Raw genomic sequence first — 18,368 nt, forward strand, 5'->3', positions numbered from 1 at the left:
CAGTCTTATTTGGTCTGTCATTCTTCTGCATCTGACTTTAGACATCACCATGTAAGGTGGGTCATGGGTATACCAGGTAGTTTTTAGCAACTGTCATCTGACGAGCTGTTTTCACCTTTTGATATGGGGAGTTTGTAGAGAGGGAGCTTATTCAAATTTATGATTGTGAAGTACTTTGGAATAATCTTGGCTAACTGGAAGAATGCTCCTGTTTTGAACCTGAGGAAAATATTTTAAAATTAATTAATTTTATTAGTTTTTTCCAAAGGGTTTTGTTGGCACATAATTTACATATCATGCCATTGAATGCTTCAATCCTTCAGTCATTTCAAGAGGAATTGTACAATCACCACCACATCTGTCTTAAAGCACCCCACCCCCCATGCCAGGACTAAGTCACCTTTAAACCGAGTTGTGTAATCACGATCACTTTGGTGATTCCACACCCGCCACACCACGCTTTATTTATTTACTCCTGAAATGCCCTTTCCCTCCCTCTTGCCCACCAACATTCAAGAAGCCAGGGAAGAAATTTCTGTCTTGGAACATCTAAGAGATACTTGTACCCAGAGCAAATTCAGGTTGTATCCATAGAGAGGTCAAAAATCTTGAAATGAATTTTCTGTAGATTTCAATTAATGTTCCTGAAACTTTGCTTAGATTTATTATAAAAACTTAATAACATCAGGATATCTGAAATTAGCTGTATTTCTTTCCTTAGCATCTTTTCTGAACTCTCTCTTTTTTTAAATCATTTTACCGGGGACTCATATAGCTCTTTTCACCATACATCCATCGATTGTGTCAAGCACACTTGTACATTTGTTGCCATCATCATTTTCAAAACATTTGCTTTCTACTTGAGTCCTTGGTGTCATCTCCTCATTTTTCCCCTCCCTCCTCCACCCTTCATGAACCCATGGTAATTTAAAAATTATTATTTTTTTATGTCTTAGACTGACCTACTTTTCTGTTTTCCATCCCCCAGGGAAGGGTTTATACTTAGATCATTGTGATCAGTTTCCTGTTTCTCCCCCACCACCTCCTTCCCCTCCTGGTATGGCTACTCTCATTCTTCACCCTGATGGGTTCATCTGTCCTGGATTCCCTGTGTTTTCAGCTCGTATCTGCACCAGTGTACATGCTCTGGACTCGCTGGATTTGTAATTTAGAATTGGGATCATGATAGTGGGGGGAGGAAGGATTAAAGAACTAGAGGAGAGTTGTAAGTTTCGTCAGTGCTACACTGTACCCCGACTGGCTCGTCTCTTCCTTGTGATCCTATAAGCGGGTGTGCAATTGTCTATAGATGGGCTTTGAGTCTCCACTCTGCACTTCCCCTCATTCCCATTGACACCTCACGATCCCATCGACACCTCACGATCGCACAGGCTGGTGTGCTTCTTCCATGTGGACTCTGTTACTTCTCAGCTAAGATGACCTTGTTTGTCAAGCCTTTAAGACCCCAGATGCTATCTTTTGATAGCCTGGCACCATCAACTTTCTTCACCACTTTTGCTATGCATCCATTTGTCTTCAGCAATCCTGACAGGAAGGTTAGCATCACAGGATGTCAGGTTATTAGAATAAAGTGTTCTTGTATTGAGGGAGTACTTGAATAGAGGCCCAATGTCCACCCGCTACCTTGATACTAAATATATAAATATATGTACACAGATTCATTTCCCTTTATTATATATATATTTATATGTACATGCCTGTATTTAGACCTCTATAAATGTCCTTTGCCTCCTAGCTCTTTCCTCTATTTCCTTTTACTTTCCGCTTGTCCCACTATCATGTTTGGCCTTCATTTGGGTTTCAGTAATTCCTCTCGGCTACATTGCCTTTGATCAAGCCTTACTAGGCCTCCTACAGCCTCCTCACCATCGATTTTAGATCACTTGTTGTTCCTTGTCCCTAGATTTGTCAACCCTCACTTCGTTTCCCTGCCTCCCCTCTCCCATGTTTCCCCCTTGTCCTTTCCCCCCCAATTTTCCGCCATGTTGTTTTCTCCTCTGGATCGTTTATCTCTCCTATCTTATCTGGATAGACATGCAGAGACAATAATAAGCACAAAAACAAGGCAGAGCAAAAGAAAACCAAACAATAACAAAATCCAATGACAAAAAAGATAAAAACCTATAAATAGTTCCAGGTCTGTTTGTTGACCTTTAGGAGTGTTTTCCAGTCGAGTCTGATGGGGTACCATGCCCTGGCCCCAAAGTCTATTTTTGGCATTTCCCAGGGACTTCATTGCTCTGCTCTCCTTGCTGCTCTGTTGCACGCCCTTAGTGTTTCCCCTTAGTGTGGTGGGGTCAGATTGGGCACAACTCCTGCACTGTGCCTCCAGTGTTGCCCCTCATAGTGCTATGGGTCAGTGAGGGACGTCTTGTCTTGTGGTGTGGCTGGCCCTATGATTCCCTCTGTTCTTTAGGTGCTCTGAGTAGGAATGTCGTCCTCGGGGCTAGGTGGGCCAGGATGTGTTCCACTCTCTCTCCTTCCCTCTCTGTTTTCTCCTGTGTGCTCTGATCAGATGCACCCCTCTCCCTGAACTGTCTGAACTCTCTCTCATAATGCATGCTCTATTACCATAAGACCAAAATGCCCGGGGTAATATGGTATCATCTTAGTCAAACACCACTTCATGATCACCATACACCTGTCAAAAGCACTTCTAAAGTGAATAATTAGACAGATTTTATGAAATAATCAACATATCTTCTGGTTTTCTTTTGCTTTGGGAATTTAATAATTTAAGGGGGGGTATCATAGCTGATTGTTCCTATAAGGTGAATCTGAGCAGAAAGTAAATTGCATAAGCAATTGAATATTTTAGTTGTAAAATTTCCTTCTGCTTGTATTTGATAGTTTTGGTTTTTGAGAGCTGTATTAGTGTGCCTTTTACACATTCTAGGCAGTTTAGGCAAACGATATGATGTATTTCTTCCAAAGAATTTTTAAATCTGAAGAATTTGCAAATCAGTCAAGTGAACTGTTGATGCCTTAGATTAAAAACAAAAGCAACTGAGTCTTGACAGCGGTGAAAGTCCTAATCTGTAGTTTAAAAGCTCTTCAAAAGTGATCATTAAGACAGTTTTTGTGAAATAATATTTTTGATAATAGTCCTCAGAGTAGCTCTGACTCGGACAATTAGTTCTGACTTTCATAGTTTTGTAAAAGAGAGCTCTTCTTTTGACTAATATTGCAGAGAATTAAAAAGAAACCCCTTTCCCTTTTGCTGGAATGCGGTTTGGCATGACATCCATCCATTTATGCACATAGCTCTGCTGGTAGCCTCTCTACATTGAAATAGCCCCTGGCAGCATAAAGGGCACATTTCTTACACTCAGGTGTGTATTTATTTTTCAATCAGCCTTTCATTTTATTATCCTACCCCCAAACACACATAGAGCCCTGAGAAAGGGAGAAGGGGGTATAAAAATGACAACAAGCAATATCTAGATGGAGGATAAGACTAACAAAACATTGTCTGTCACACTTCTCACAGATTTAGTTACTTGGCATTCTAATTTCGTTAGGCTTTGAGGCTGGAGCCTTGGAATCAAGCCAGAAATTATGGCTAGCTATCTAAATTTAAGAAATGAGATAAAAAAGTACTTAAAATAGTTACAAGGATGTACATGTAACCTCCTCCCTGGGGACGGACAACAGAAAAGTAGGTGAAGGGAGACGTTGGACAGTGCAAGATATGACAAAATGATAATTTATAAATTATCTATTGAGTTCATGAGGGGAGGTCGGGAGCAGGAAGGGAGGGGAAAAATGAGTTGATGCCAAGGGCTCAAGTGGAGAGCAAATGTTTTGAGAATGACGAGGGCAACAAATGACAAATGCGCTTTACACAATTGATGTATGTATATGTATGGATTGTGATAAGAGTTGTATGAGCCCCTAATAAAATGATTTTTTTAAAAAAGCTGTAAGAGCCCCCAATAAAATAATTTTTTAATGAAGGAAAAAAAGTTAGTCAAGTGATGTTAACAGCAATATGAGGTCATTTTATATAAATTACTTTAAAAATCATTTTATTGGGGCTTGTACAATTCTTATCACAATCTATACATCCATTGTGTCAAGAACATATGTACATCTGCTGCCATCATCATTCTCAATAAATTACTTCTATAAATCCAGTATGCACAGAATAATTATTCTCCAATGACCCCATAAGTTTAGGGTAAGTACAATCGACCAGGAAGCTTCAAGCAGTTTGTAGAAAAATTCCATTATCTTTTAATTCCTTTTTACTAGGAACTTTTTGAAGCCTTCTTGCATTTAGCATCCTGCTTATGAATTAATTGAGAAGGAAATGTTATGTTTGAATTAAATAGATTTTTGTTTTTAAAAAATCCTGAAAGTGTAGAAGAGATGGGAAGAAAATAAAAATACCGTACATTATCAATGTCTGTATTGAAAAGCAAATTATGTCTTGCCCTGATGATGACTAGTATTTTGTCTTCAGCAATTGTGTCGGGGGTGGGGGTTGGGGCGGTGGGATGTGAGCATCACAAAATGCGTTATAGAAGATCAGTTGTCTATACGCTGGTGGTTTTAGTTCTGGGCTTTCTGTTCTTTTTCACTGGTCTGAGTGTCTGTCATTATGCCAGTACCACTGTGGCTGTGTAGTAGGTGTTAAAATCAGGTAAAGCAAGTCCTCCAACTTTGTCCTTCTTCTTGAAGAGTTCTTGGTTAATTCTGGGCTTCTTCCCTCTCCATATGAATTTGGTGGTCAGTTTTTCCAATACTTTGAAGAAAGTTGTTGGTATTTGAATCGGAATAGTGTTGAACTTATAAAGTGCTTTAGGTAAGATTGACATGAAAGGTACTACTTTTCAAGACAAAAACTATTGGGACGAGTGTGTTTTACATCTTAGAAAATCTCAGTAATGTCTAGGAGTTCTTGTGGTACAATGGGCTAAATAGTGCACTGCTTACCATGAAGGCTGAGGTTCAAATTCACCAGGTGCTCCATGGGAGGATAAGCCTCTGTGGGAGGATGAGGCAAAGATTTACAGCCTCAGAGGCCAGGACTTACAGCCTATGGAGACTGTGATCAATGGGGTAGCCATGGGTCCATAATATCTTGGCTTTAGAAGTAGCACAGTTGGATTGTCATGTCTGTTTGTATTGATCCTGTTGGGATATCACATCTCATATAGCTTTTGGAATACTGCTCATGAAAGTAGAGTTCCTTCTGCCTTGCAAATCTGGCTCGACCAGCCGATGGACACTGGTACAGATAGGAACCAGAAACACAGGGAGTCCAGGACGGATGATCCCTTCAGGACCAGTGGTGTGAGTGGAGATGCTGGGAGTGTAGAGGGTGGATAGGTTGGAAAGGGGGAACTGATTACAAGGATCTACATGTGACTCCTCCTTGGGGGATGGCCAGCAAAAAAGTGGGCGAAGGGAGACGTCGGAGAGGGAAAGATATGACAAAACAATAATTTATAAATTAGGGTTCATGAGGGAGAGGGAAGCGGGGAGGGAGGGGAAAAAACGAGGAACTGTTGCCAGGTGCTTCAGTGGAAAGCAAATGTTTTGAGAATGATGAAGGCAATGAATGTACAAATGTGCTTTACACAATTGATGTATGTATGGATTGTGATATGAGTTGTATAAGCCCCTAATAAAATGATTACAAATAAATAAATGAATGAATGAAAGAAAGAAAGAAAGAAAGAAAAGAGGCAAAAAGGCATATAAAGTCTTACTGTTCTCCTGGGATAATTTTGACCTTCAGGGCTTTCTGAAAGAATTTTTGGTGTCCCTGGTTCATACCTTGAAAATTGTGTAGGTTAAACATTCTCCTTTAATACTTCAGCATGTTTTCTTCTGTTACATAGTTTGAGCCTAATGTTCTTATACCATTTTTTGAATGAAACGACAACTTCCATTATATGGAATTTTTTTTAACCAACTACCAATATTTTAACTGTCTGATTTCTTTGCATTTATATCTTGTCCAAACCTGTCAGTTGCTCTGTAAGAGAGAGGTAAGTCTGTCCAGTCTTGTAAAGATTCACAGTCTTGGAAACCCACAGGGACAGATCTACTTCGCTCTATAGGGTTGGTATCAGTCAGAATTGACTGGATGGCAGTGGTTTGGTTTTTTTTTTTTTTATACAGTGACATTGGTATCCTTGTAGACGGATTTTTGTGCAGTGCTTTAGTTTTCTGTGGGGGCCCTGGTAGCATAGTGGTTACTTGTTGGGCTGCTGGCTGCAAGGTCAGCGGTTGGAACCATCAGCTGCTCTGCAAGGGAAAGATGGAGCTTTCTACTCAGCTAAACAGTTATAGACTCAGACACCCACAGAGGCAGTCCTGTTGTATTCTGTAGGGTTTCCATGAGTTAGCATCGACTCCATAGCAGTGAGTTTTGGTTTTGATGGTTGCTGCAACAAATTACTGAAAGGTTAAAAACGGAGGACGGGGCTGCGCACCGGCCAGAAGAGAGCCGGGGTGGCATAGAGGCCCCTCATTTTGGTCCCTGGTCTTTCGGCACCAAGATGAGAGGTTGGAGACGGAGGGGCAGAACAGAGATAGAATTTACCCAGGAATGTGAAGTTGAGAATGATTTTACTGAGGCAGAGAAAGAACTCCCGGGAGGGAAGGGAGAGCAGAAAAGGATGGGGGCATCTTGAGCCCCCGGGCAGGTTCTGAGACTCAGTGAGTTATGTCAGGGAAATCGCGTCTGGCAGAGAGGCGGCGGGTCACATACAGGGCTTGAGCCAAGGACGGATGTGCTGATAAGGGGAAGGAGGGCCTTCTGGTGCTGCAGTTGCAGATCTGAGTCAGGATGTGGTCTGTGAGTAAGTCATGGGGAACACTGAGGGAAGGGGCTGTACAGACCCCGCCCAGAGTGATAAGCTCCTTGGAATGCTGGAGGCAGGGACTGCACAGTCCAGCTCTGACCTTGGCCACACAGTCCAGCAGGCCATCTTTCGTGAGAGCTCCGGGAATCGGCTGCATAGTCCGGACCTGGCCCAGACAATTAGAGTGACGAGTTGAGCTGCTCACAGCAAGGCCCATAGTTTGAAACCATCAGCCACTCCTCAGGAAACAGAGGCTTTCTACTCTGTCCTACAGGGTCGTTGGGAGTCAAAATCAACTTGATGACAAAGAATTTTGTGTTTGTTTTGATGGCTTAGAACAGCATACATTTATTCTCACAGTTCTGGAGGCCCACGATGTGAAACCATTTCCCTGGGCTGTTTTCTAGATATCAGCAGGATAGCATTCCCTTTGGAGACCCCAGAGGGGATTTGGTTGTGTGCCTTTTTCAGCTTCCGGTGGTGGAATGGCTTTAGGCTTTGGGGTGCTAACTGCAAGGTCAAGACCACCAGCCACTCTTCAGGAGGAAGATGTGAGTTTTTAGTCTTGTAAAGATGTACAGTCTCAGAAACCCACTGGGGCAGTAGACTCAGTCCAGAAGGGGTTTCTGTGAGTTGGAGTCCACTCGGTGGCAGTGGATGGTGCCTGCTGCTTGCATTCCTCTGGCCGTTAAGGAACCCCTTTCAGCAGCGGTTCTCAACCTGGGGGTCATGACCCCTTTGGGGGTCGAACGACCCTTTCACAGGGATCTCCCGATTCATAACAGTAGCAAAGTGACAATTATGAAGTAGCAATGAAAATAGTTTTATGGCTGAGGGGTTCACGACATGAACTGTATTAAAGGGTCGTGGCTTTAGGAAGGTTGAGAACCACTGACTTTCAGTTTCTCCCTCTGTGTCCATAGTGGTGCCCTCCTCTGCGTGTCTGTAACTTCTCACTCCACATCCTTTGTGAACACACTTAGGTTAGTGTTCTCCGAAACCTTAATCAGAGTTGCAGAAACCTTTACCGTTTAAGGGACCGTTCCTAGGTTCTAGGGATTAGGATTCTTAGGGGGACACCATCCTCTGGTCCTCAAAGATTCAGCACCCATCCCAGATGCAAAATATCTTTACCAACAACCCCACCCCCACCACCAAACGTCAACTCAAGTCTAAATATTATCTAAGTATTAGAACCTCAAAAGCCCTAAATCTCATCATCAAAATCATCTGAATAAAGTTCGGAGGACACTCTGGGTGTGATCTATCCTGGGACAAAATTCCTCCTCACCTAAGGACTTGTGAAACTAGAAAACCAGTGATCTTCCAAAACATAGTAGTGGGACTGGTCTAGACTAACAGTTACAAATACTCTCATCCCAAAAGGGAGGAAATTGGAGAAAGGGAGCCAGTATTTCCAAACAATTTTGAAATCTAGCAGGACAAATTCCATGAGGTTTCAAGGCCTTAGAATAATCCAGTCTGTAAATATTTCCTAAATACCTGTTTCCTAAGAACTAAATGTGCTTATTTCTGACATTTCTTGCTGAACCTCTTATCTGACACGTTCCATCAGTTTACTTTCTCATTAGCAATGCATTAGTGATATTTGTGGCTTCTTACTTTGATTAACACGTTATCCTTACAATTAATGAGGAAATGAAGTAAAAAGGAAATACTTAATTAAAAAAACCCCCCAAACTTGCCACTTTGCCTTGGATGAAAAATGTGTACATATATAATTGTTAGTGTTTGAGCATAATTTTACTTCCTCCCATCCCACTTTTGCTGCAGTTCATATCCCTGTCAATTTTTCTTGATTCTTAATTTAGGTTGTCTTTATGTATTTAGAGTGACTGATTTTGTATTGCTTGGACTACTTTATATTTTCATTTAAAATTTCTTAGTTGTCTTGTGTTGTGTGTGATGTGTGGAATTTGTATTTCATATAGTGCTGTTTGCCATTTTCCAGAGTCCTAAAGTGGAGCACATGGTTCACAGCTGTGTTAAAGGCTCCCATTCACCCATAGCTGCCTTGGAAGTAAGACCTATTGATCTGCCTCTAGTCCAGGGAAACCCCGTGGAATGCAATTACTGTGACACACGTGGGTTGAAATAGATTCCAACAGCTCCAGTTGTTGGGTTTTGTTTTTATTTGTTTGTTGTTGATATGTTTAGTTTGACTGTTCTTTATTTCCTTGCTATCAGATAAAAAATGGTTTGGGCACCTGAAAAGGCATTTTTTTTTAAAAGCTTAATCAATTACCTAGGCACCTTGGTGGTACCGTGGGCACTGGGCTGTTTATATGAGGTCAGAGCAATTCAAGCCTTCCTCCAAAGTTTACAGTCGTGAGCACCCTGTTTGTGGTCACTATAAATTGCAATCAACTTGATGGTAGTGGGTTGCTTTATTATTTTTATTCCTGAGTCCACTAAGGTCCATATGGAGATTACAAAGGTGTTGTTATTTGATGAGTAGTTATGTGTGTAAGAAATGGTGAAGAGTGAGTGCTGGGGAAAACTATCCTTCTTATGAACATGAAAATAAGATTTTCAAGTAATGCTTCCAAATCCAACTCTTAAAAAAAAGTAACTTAGGGAATCTTATAAGACCTTTTGACATTGAGAGAAAACAAAATAGTATCGTGATCTGATTTTCATTCTAAAGAAACAACCACACCTGTATCTATGTATAGAAAACATCTTCAGAAAGTAACCTACTAATTTCGGGGATTTACAAGTGACTTGTTTTATCTTTTAAAAAATTTCTGTAATAGATATATTTGTATAATAAAAATATATATACCTTAGTCCTCCTTTTCCCCTCCCTAATAAGTTGCTGCAAATAAATGACTATTTGGAATGATACCTATGTTTTAACCTACAAGTTGGTTTTTATCCCATTAAGCATTGGCAGTGCTTTAGATTCTCAGTTGTTTATATTAAATTTAAGATTTCTCTTTTTGTCAAACTGACATAAATGAAAGTATAACATTGGAAAGGAGGAATAATTTAGTATTTTTTTATATTATCTGCTGAAGTAAATGATTTTTATATTTGTATTTTCATTGTAAAAGCATTAAGGCCCCTGAACAAGTCAAATTCGAAGCCCCCAGCTCTGCTAGCATAGGATTGCAGCACAAATGTAATTTATGGTTGCTATCAATGAAAGGTAATTTGTATTTACCGTTTTTTTTTTAATTCTTGAGAAATTCTCTGTTGATTTTTAAAATAGGGCATTATCTGTATAGTTGTAGCTCTGCTTTTGGTGTGACTTTTGTGCCCGATGAATGGTAGTTATTTTTATAGTACTTGAAACTTGTACTTTTCATTTGTTATTTCTCAGGTAAACGCAAAGCACTGAAGCTGAATTTTGCAAATCCACCTTTCAAATCGACAGCAAGGTTTACTCTGAATCCTAATCCTACAGGAGTTCAAAACCCACACATGTGAGTATACCTGGTAGTCAAATAAAAGGCATTTTGTGACTCTTTCTAAAGCTCGAGGCTGGCATTTTCATTGGTCTTTGGGCTGGTTAAAATTGTACTATAGAAAGCTAGTGATTTCTGTAGTCTCATGTAAGAAAGCACAATCTTCTTTGTTAAAGGTTGATTAGACGATATAGGTGTATATATATCATTTCTCTCATTAAACTGAACTGAGGATTTTGGGATATTCCAATCCCTTTCCTGTTGGATTTTCTATTAAACTGCAGAGTATATTCAGGCGTCTGAACTGCCTTCTGTAGATGCGCTCAGCTCATTTCCATGTACTTGGTGACAACATAGAAGTCTTCCATGTTCACTGTAAGAATGGCATGTGCTCCAGGTGCCTGTGAGGTTTTAAAAGTTTATCCAGTGGGGGGGGGATATATGTATATATATATATATATATATATATATATATTATTGAAAAGGAGAATTATTAGAGTATCTCACTGAAAATATTATTAAAATATCTTCAAGTCAAGCCTAAATTCTGAACACCCAGTTTGCAGAAGGCTGTGGGTGGCAGTGGATGCTCAAAAACCATTTGCAGGGTCCTCACTGATATTAAGCCTCTGGTGAAACCCCCCTGATGGTTGAGGGGTGTGGCTACCCTTGCTATCTGACAGAGAGCCTGTGGAGTCGATAATGGCAGGTGGTTAGGTTAGAATGGTTAGGCAATACCTTCTCATTTGGACCCATTTTAAATTTATCTCAGTTTTTTATATTTTCTGCTTTATTATTGAATGAGGTTTTTTTTTCTTTTTTTACATTTTATTAGGGACTCATACAACTCTTATCACCATCCATACATATACATACATCAATTGTATAAAGCACATCCTTGAATGAGGTTTTTATTTTGTTATGGTTATTCGCTTTTTCTTTTTTTTTGGTTTCTTGTCTTGAATGTTTTTCTGCTTGTGGAATTCAGGATAAATAAATCATAGAGACAGTGTCTGGATTCACAATTACCCATGGACATGGGGGAGGTTGGGGAGAAATGAGCAAGCAGTAGTGATTACAAGAAAGATGAAAATGTATTAAAATTGATTATGGTGATAATTGCACAACTCCTCTCAATATCATTGAACTAGCAACTTGTCTGTAAATTGTATTCAAAACTATTAAAAAACCAAACCAAATATATGCAAGTTAATTCAAATGCTAGCTTAAAGGTGGTTACAGAAACCTTCAAATAAATTGAAGTGAATTGTATTAAAACCCCTTTTCACCCCTCACTCTCTCAAAATAATCATCAGTGTCAACGCGAGTAGCTTTATATTCATACTCATATCTATAAAAATCACTTTTGGTCAGTCCTAATATTAGGGATTGTGAAGCTACTATAGTAAAGAAAAATGACAATACATTATTATTAAAAGGTCATTTTATTGGGGGCTTTTACAACCCTTATTAGAATCCACACATCATTTGTATCAAGCATATTTGTGCATAGGTTGCCATCATTTCTAAATATTTACTTTCTAGTAAGCCCTTGGTATCAGCTCCTCTCCCCCCCCATTGTGACCCCATGATATATTACAAATTATTATTATTTTCATATCTTACACCATCTGCTGTCTCCCTTCCCTATGGTTTCTGTTGTTCATTCCCCTGGAGCAGGGGGTATGGTATGTGTCCATCATTGCGATCTGTTTCCCCATCCTCACCTCCTCTCCCTACCTTCCCACTAAGCTTTTGGTATTGCTGTTCCCATTCCTGTTCCTGGGTTCTGTGTTCCTGTTCTGGATTCCCATTCCTGTCCCTGGATCCTGAGCTCTTATTTCTTCTCTGTACATGTGCACATGCTCCGGGCTAGTCCAAAGTGAGAGGCAGCACTGGGGTCATGACAGTGGGGGGTGAGGAGGCCTCAAGGAACCAGAGGAATAGTGTTTCATTGGTGCTTTACTGCACCCTATACTTTTAGTTAAATCAAGTTTGAGTACAAGCTCATAGTTGATTTAACTAAAAGCATATTGATTCTTTTTAAAAGGCACATTGACGGCCACTTTTCCTCAAACGTTTGGTGTGTACAGTATTTGCATATAGTAGCATGTAGTTTGAAGGCAGCATATCTTGCAGTAGAGTGTTTTTGAGTAATTGTTTTTGAACAGTAATGTCTAGAAGCAAAAGGGTTTATGTTTAGGTATACATACATCTAGAACCTTAGGAGGAATGAATTAGATTGTAAATGAATTCTGGAGTAATACAAATAACTTGGAGAGTTTTCGGTCAATTTGTATTGGACAAATGTTCATAATTAAGTATCTTGTCAAAACTCAGCCTAAAATCCCAGGCTTTTTACTTTTCTCTCAAGTACCCAGTGAGGGCTACTGTGAGGAAGCCAATTTGGTGATTCTCCAATAGTGAGAGTTCCAATAGTAAGGAAAAACCCTTTACATAAGCACCTCTCCCAATTTCCCAGGATTTCTGGTGGAAGCTACTATAAAATTCACTCTATCTAAAATTTTCAGAATTAAACTCACTGCCATCAAATTGAGACCAGTAGTTTTGAACTGCTGACCGCACAGTGAGCACTCCAACATGTAACCACTATGCCATCAAGACTCCTTTTTAAGCGACTAGCTGACAAGAAATCTCTAAGCAGCCAGGTTTCTCATCCATTGCTTCTCGGCATGGGTTGAAAAATTGACAGACCTTAATAGTAGGTACCCTACACTTATCAGCAATTCTAGAACTTGCTTCTTATATGTGAAGCATTTCAGAGCTAGACATTTTACAAATTTTATTTCTTACATAGGTCAGCTATCTACAAGGGGGTACCAAAGAACCCCAAACAAACCCGACTCGCCCTTGACAGTGCAGGGGCTTTCTTAGTACGCATTTCCCCTCTAGGTGAGCATCAGGCACAGCTTGCTCTGGGTTAGTGCACCCAGTGGCGTCACACGGGAAGGTTCTTTCTGGTCACAGTGAATTTTTCGTCAAAGCAGTTTTGCTTGAACCTCTTTTTTTTGTGATGGCTGATTAAAGAGAACAGCTTGCGGCTGTGAAATTTTCTTTCCTTCTTTGGCAAAAAAATGCCACAGAGCCTGTTGTGATGTTGAACACAGCTTACAAGGACAGCACAATGGGGAAAACTCAAGTGTACAAATGGTTTTTCGTTTCAAAAAGGTGAAATATTGATGGATGACAAACCTCATTCTGGATGTCCGTCAACTTCCCAAACAGAGGAAGATACTGACTCATAGTGTAATTTGAGTTCATTCTATCAGGTCAGACTGTTTTAATCAAGCTTTCTGTTTAGAGTTTCTGAAAAGATAGCATAAAGATAGGCCAAAATAGACCTGGTTTGTGGCAGACGGGGAACTGGTTTTCCACCACGACAGTGAATCTGCCTACGCAGCCATCTCAGTGTGCCAATTTTTGCCCCAAACCAGCATATATCTCTTGTCCCACGCACCTTCCTCACCTGACCTCACTCTGTGCTACTTCTTTTTGTTCCCACGAATGAAGAGGGACATTAAAGGACAGCGACTTGACGTAGGAGAAGAGGTGGAAAAAACAGGGAGGTGCTGTCAGCCATCCAAACAGAGGAGCCTGAAAAATGTTTCCAAGAATGGAATTGCAGATATGACAAATGTATTTAGTGTAATGGAGAGGACTTTGAATGTGAAAAGGCTGTTTTGTAAAAAAAAAAAAAAATGTAAACACGTAGCTTTTCAAAAACCAGCCCCCCCCCCCTTCTTTTGGTGTGCCTTCTTAAATAGCAAGAAGAGACAACTACTAGCAAAGATATTAACAGCGTTAGCCCCTCGGGATAAAACCCAAACCAAAGCCACTGCCAATAAGTTGATTCTAACTCATATTGGCCCTATAAGACAGAACAGAACTGCTTTTGTAATTTTCTAAGACGGTAACTCTTTAGGGGAGCTGAAAGCCTCATTTTTCTCCCATGAGCCGACTGGTGGATTTGAGCTGATATCCTTGTTGTTAGCAACCCAACATGTAACCCAGTATGCCTCAGGGTTCCTTCATCAGATTATAGTTTTGCAAATTAAGAAAAAGCATCTCTGTTTTCCCATTCCCTTCCTCTGGATCCGGTGCCAGCCGATGCTGAAAACTACTGATGATTTCTCTTCAAGAAGAGGATTTACGAAATAAGATGAATAAGCAACTAATTCAGTTAAAATATGCCCAAGGAACTACTCAGATCCATCTGACTCTTACTGTTTTCTGGATACATGATTTTGTGCAGGATTAAATATATGCAACAATTTAAACCACATTTCAAGAGCTGACAGTTGGCTATAGTAATTGGCACAAGATAATGCGGAGCGAATGTGAAACAAATGGTGCAGGAGAAGGTGAGATCACTCTATGGGAATGACTTGGTCCATGTTTCACAGGAGAACATGTTTTGAATTGGACATTGTAAAACTGGTAGGGAAGGACAGGTGGAGGGAAGGGTGTGTGGCATTCTGTGAAGTGTAAGCACAAGATAACCTTTGGGGAGGGACTATGTGTAGATCTATTTAAATCAGCAGAGATATTACTTAGTGCCTATTTATTTCTCTCATGTGGAGCTTCAGCATTTTATTTTTCTTTATTCTTAGTGTTCTAAAATTATATGTGGCTCTCCCTATGTGTGAATCATCTTTTTGTATACTTCATGAGCTCTTTGAGTCTGGAGATTCATTTATTTCTGAGACAATTTCTACTGCTTATCTCTTGATATTCTTTACTGGTTTTCATTATTTTTTATTCTCTTTTCCTGAAATTATTTGTTTTGACTTTTAGACTTCCTGAATTTCTTAAGACTATTCTTTCATATTTTTCATCTGTCTGCCTGCAGTGCATTCTGAGAGGTGTCCTTTATTTTCTGACTCTTGTTTTTGGTAAGGATACTTGGTCACATAGTAGGTTATGCCTTAGGTTGCCAAGCACAGGGTCAGTATTTGGAAAGCACAAGCCGCTCCGTAGGGGAAAGATGAGGTTTTCTATTCCCATAAAGATGTACAGCCTCAGAAACCCACGGGGGCAGTTCTGTTCTGTTCTGTAGGGTTGCTAAGAGTTGGAATCCACTTGATGGCAGTGAGTAGTAGCAGTAATAGTATATTTTGGTAATGGATTTTTACTTCCATGGGTTGATTGTGACTCAAATTTTTGCACAATAGAAGGTCCTTTCTGCTCTCAGGATGCTTCTATTTTCTTTGCCATTTTATTTGTGTTATTCAGCCATTTTAATTTGTTTTTGTTTTTTCTCCCCTTGTGTCTTGTGTCTGGTGGTCTATTGGCTTTTGAGGATGAGGAAATTAATTGTAAGGTTGATTGGGAGTATTTTCTACTGGGTATTTCTCATTGACTGGTGGGCTTCCATCTGTGCGTGATTAAAGAGCTGGTTTGTAGAACAGGGACATTCTCAATCACAGGATGAACAGGACCAATTTTTCCCTGTAGGAGGCGAATATTTTGTTTATTATCTTTAGACATGTGCTCCTCGGGGAAGGAGAAGTATAAAGGAAACCCGTCTAGATGTTTCTTCTAGAAAGGATTTTAATGCAGTTGTTTTACCTGTCATCTAAAGATTCTCTCTTGGGATGTTGTGACCATCATTAATCTCATCTCTGCTACTGTCAAAATGGTGCAGAGATTAACTCTGACCTCCTGAATTTACAAGGAGGAAGGAGAATCAGATTCAACATCAACCCAAGGTTGATTACGATGAGGTGGAGGTCAGACATACCTCCACCTATCAAACATGCTACCATTTCTGGGCCAACCAGCCCTTCTAATGTCACTCTGTTTCCTTGCTTGGTTTCATAATTCATTGCAGTGACCACACAGATCTCATAGACAATACTCACAATTACGAGATGTATAAGGGAAGTTAACAGGTTACAATTCAGGATCAGAAATACTCAGAACACAGTTGTTTGGTCAGGACAACCTCTTGTCAGCTATGCCTACAGGCCCGCCTTACTCTGATCCTTGGCCTCTGCCAGGAGATCTCCTGCCTGAAAGCTCTCACTTTTACTTGGACTGTGGTCTGGGAAACCCACTGCTAAATCTTGATGCTGTGGCTTTTGGTCTTACATTAAGCCAACTTTGCACTCCTTCTGTCAGTGTATTTTGCACTAGAGGTGAGGGAAGATCCTATAATATTTAAAAAAAAATCATTTTATTGGGTGCTCATACAACTCTTTATCATAATCCATACATACATCAATTGGGTAAAGTACATTTGTACATTTGTTGCCCTCATCATTCTCAAAACATTTACTCTCCACTGAAGCCCCCGGCATCAGCTCCTCATTTTTCCCCTCCTTCCCCGCTCCCTCCTCCCTCATGAACCCTTGATAATTTATAAATTATTATTTTGTCATATCTTGCCCTGTCTGACGTCTCCCTTCACCCACTTTCCTGTTGTCCATCCCCCAGGGAGGAGGTTATATGTAGATCCTTGTAATCGGTTCTCCCTTTCTACCCCACCTTCCTTCCACCCTCCCAGTATTGCCACTCTCACCGCTGGTTCATCTGTCCTGGAGTCCCTGTGTTTCCAGTTCCTATCTGTACCATTGTACATCCTCTGGACTAGTCAGATTTGTAAGGTAGAATTGGGATCATGATTGTTTGGGGTGGGGGGAATGCTGAGGAAGCATTTAGGAACTAGAGGAAAGTTGTATATTTCATCGTTGCTATAGTTTTGTCTGACCCCATTCTCCAAAACAGTCACCTGGGCTATTCCTAAGTGTAAAAACTCTACTCTATGGGAACTTGAAAATATTTTTTCTATATCTGAAATTTCCTGAATTTGGAGGATGTTCACAAAATGGCAGTAATAAATGGTACAAGTAGTAGTGAATATTTTAAAACCTGAGATGTCATGAATCGTGGTGAGGCATCTTTTAAAGTTTGCATTATTGGACTTCTTACTCCTTCCCTTAGCCCACACACTCCTTGGTGCAGATGATAGTTCTGGCACCTCTCTTTAAGTTGTGGTTTGCTGGAGAAGTCATTCTCAACAGGGTGGGGCTAGTTGAATTGCTTCCCCGTTTTTCCTGCCCCCCTTTGAAATTCAGCATGGTTCCCTCTCTTTCCCAATGGAATGTTTAGAGCTGAAGTGTGTTGGACATGAATTCTAAAATATTTAAGGACCTTAATAATGTTTAGTTATTTACCTAACAAAAAGTTAATTGCTTAGTTCTACTCAATTAATATTGCCCTTTCAGCCATACTATCGTTCAGCCCTTGCCCCTGCCTATGCTATATGATCATTCTGGGTTTCATCCAGGCCCGTGGCTCTGCTCCTGCTTTGGAGGTCGTTGTTTGCTAACACCTGGGAAAAGAATGAGATTAAGTTCTGACCTTCGTCGGGGATGTGAATAAACCACACTCGGTTTTATGGTTATCTTGGTTAATGTTCCTTACAATGGATGTATGGAGTTGAGTGGTCCAGCTGGGATGAGGAAAAAGAATTGTTTCTAAAATGGCCTGGCTGATTAAGATTAGTAGGAGCCCAGTGCCTACTGCCAATATCTTGCCAGAGGACCCAGGTCATATGTGCATAGATAAGATACAGTTCAATGGTGGATACTAGATTTTTATATTTGGGTGACATTTGATTGCATTATGTAACTTCCACTAAACGACGTTTCCCCTGTGTGGGTCTGGTTAGAAGGTGGGTGAAATACTGATAGGATTCACCTGTAAGTAACGGGGAACAGGATTCCTTGCAGTACCATCCTGCTGCATATAAAATGAGTCCACTGAGGAGCAAGGGTGTGATTTTATCATTGGCAAGAGCCAGGAGGGAAGTGTAGCCTCTAGCTCCAGCATCTAGCTTACCCCTGCTGCCTGAACTTCAGATTTTGACTGAAATGCACCTGCCACTGCTAGAGACATTTCTTCTAACTCTTGTGTGTTCTGTGGGGAATACTACAGCGATCTGCAGAACCCAGAGACAAGAGGGAATATACTCAAGGGAAACTTGGTGGCGGGTGTGGGGGAGGGAGGGGGTCAAGCAGACTAGCATCTTGCAAGAGTTGGACTTACTTTTGGACTTTGTCTGTCTCCAACTCCA

The 18,368-nt window shown here is 40.5% G+C and overlaps 1 protein-coding gene across 2 annotated transcripts in view; it reads left to right on the plus strand.

Moving 5' to 3' along the window:
* MAP2K4 (mitogen-activated protein kinase kinase 4) overlaps positions 1-18,368 on the plus strand; it is a 109,734-nt gene that overhangs the window by 30,447 nt on the left and 60,919 nt on the right. For both annotated transcript variants that reach the window (XM_075561076.1, XM_075561075.1), the window contains one exon: positions 10,186-10,288. In XM_075561076.1, coding sequence (XP_075417191.1) covers positions 10,186-10,288 — 103 coding nt within the window. The remainder of the gene's footprint in view (positions 1-10,185; positions 10,289-18,368) is intronic.

Source organism: Tenrec ecaudatus, chromosome 10 (genome assembly GCF_050624435.1).
Source record: "Tenrec ecaudatus isolate mTenEca1 chromosome 10, mTenEca1.hap1, whole genome shotgun sequence".
Taxonomy (NCBI): Eukaryota; Metazoa; Chordata; class Mammalia; order Afrosoricida; family Tenrecidae; genus Tenrec; species Tenrec ecaudatus.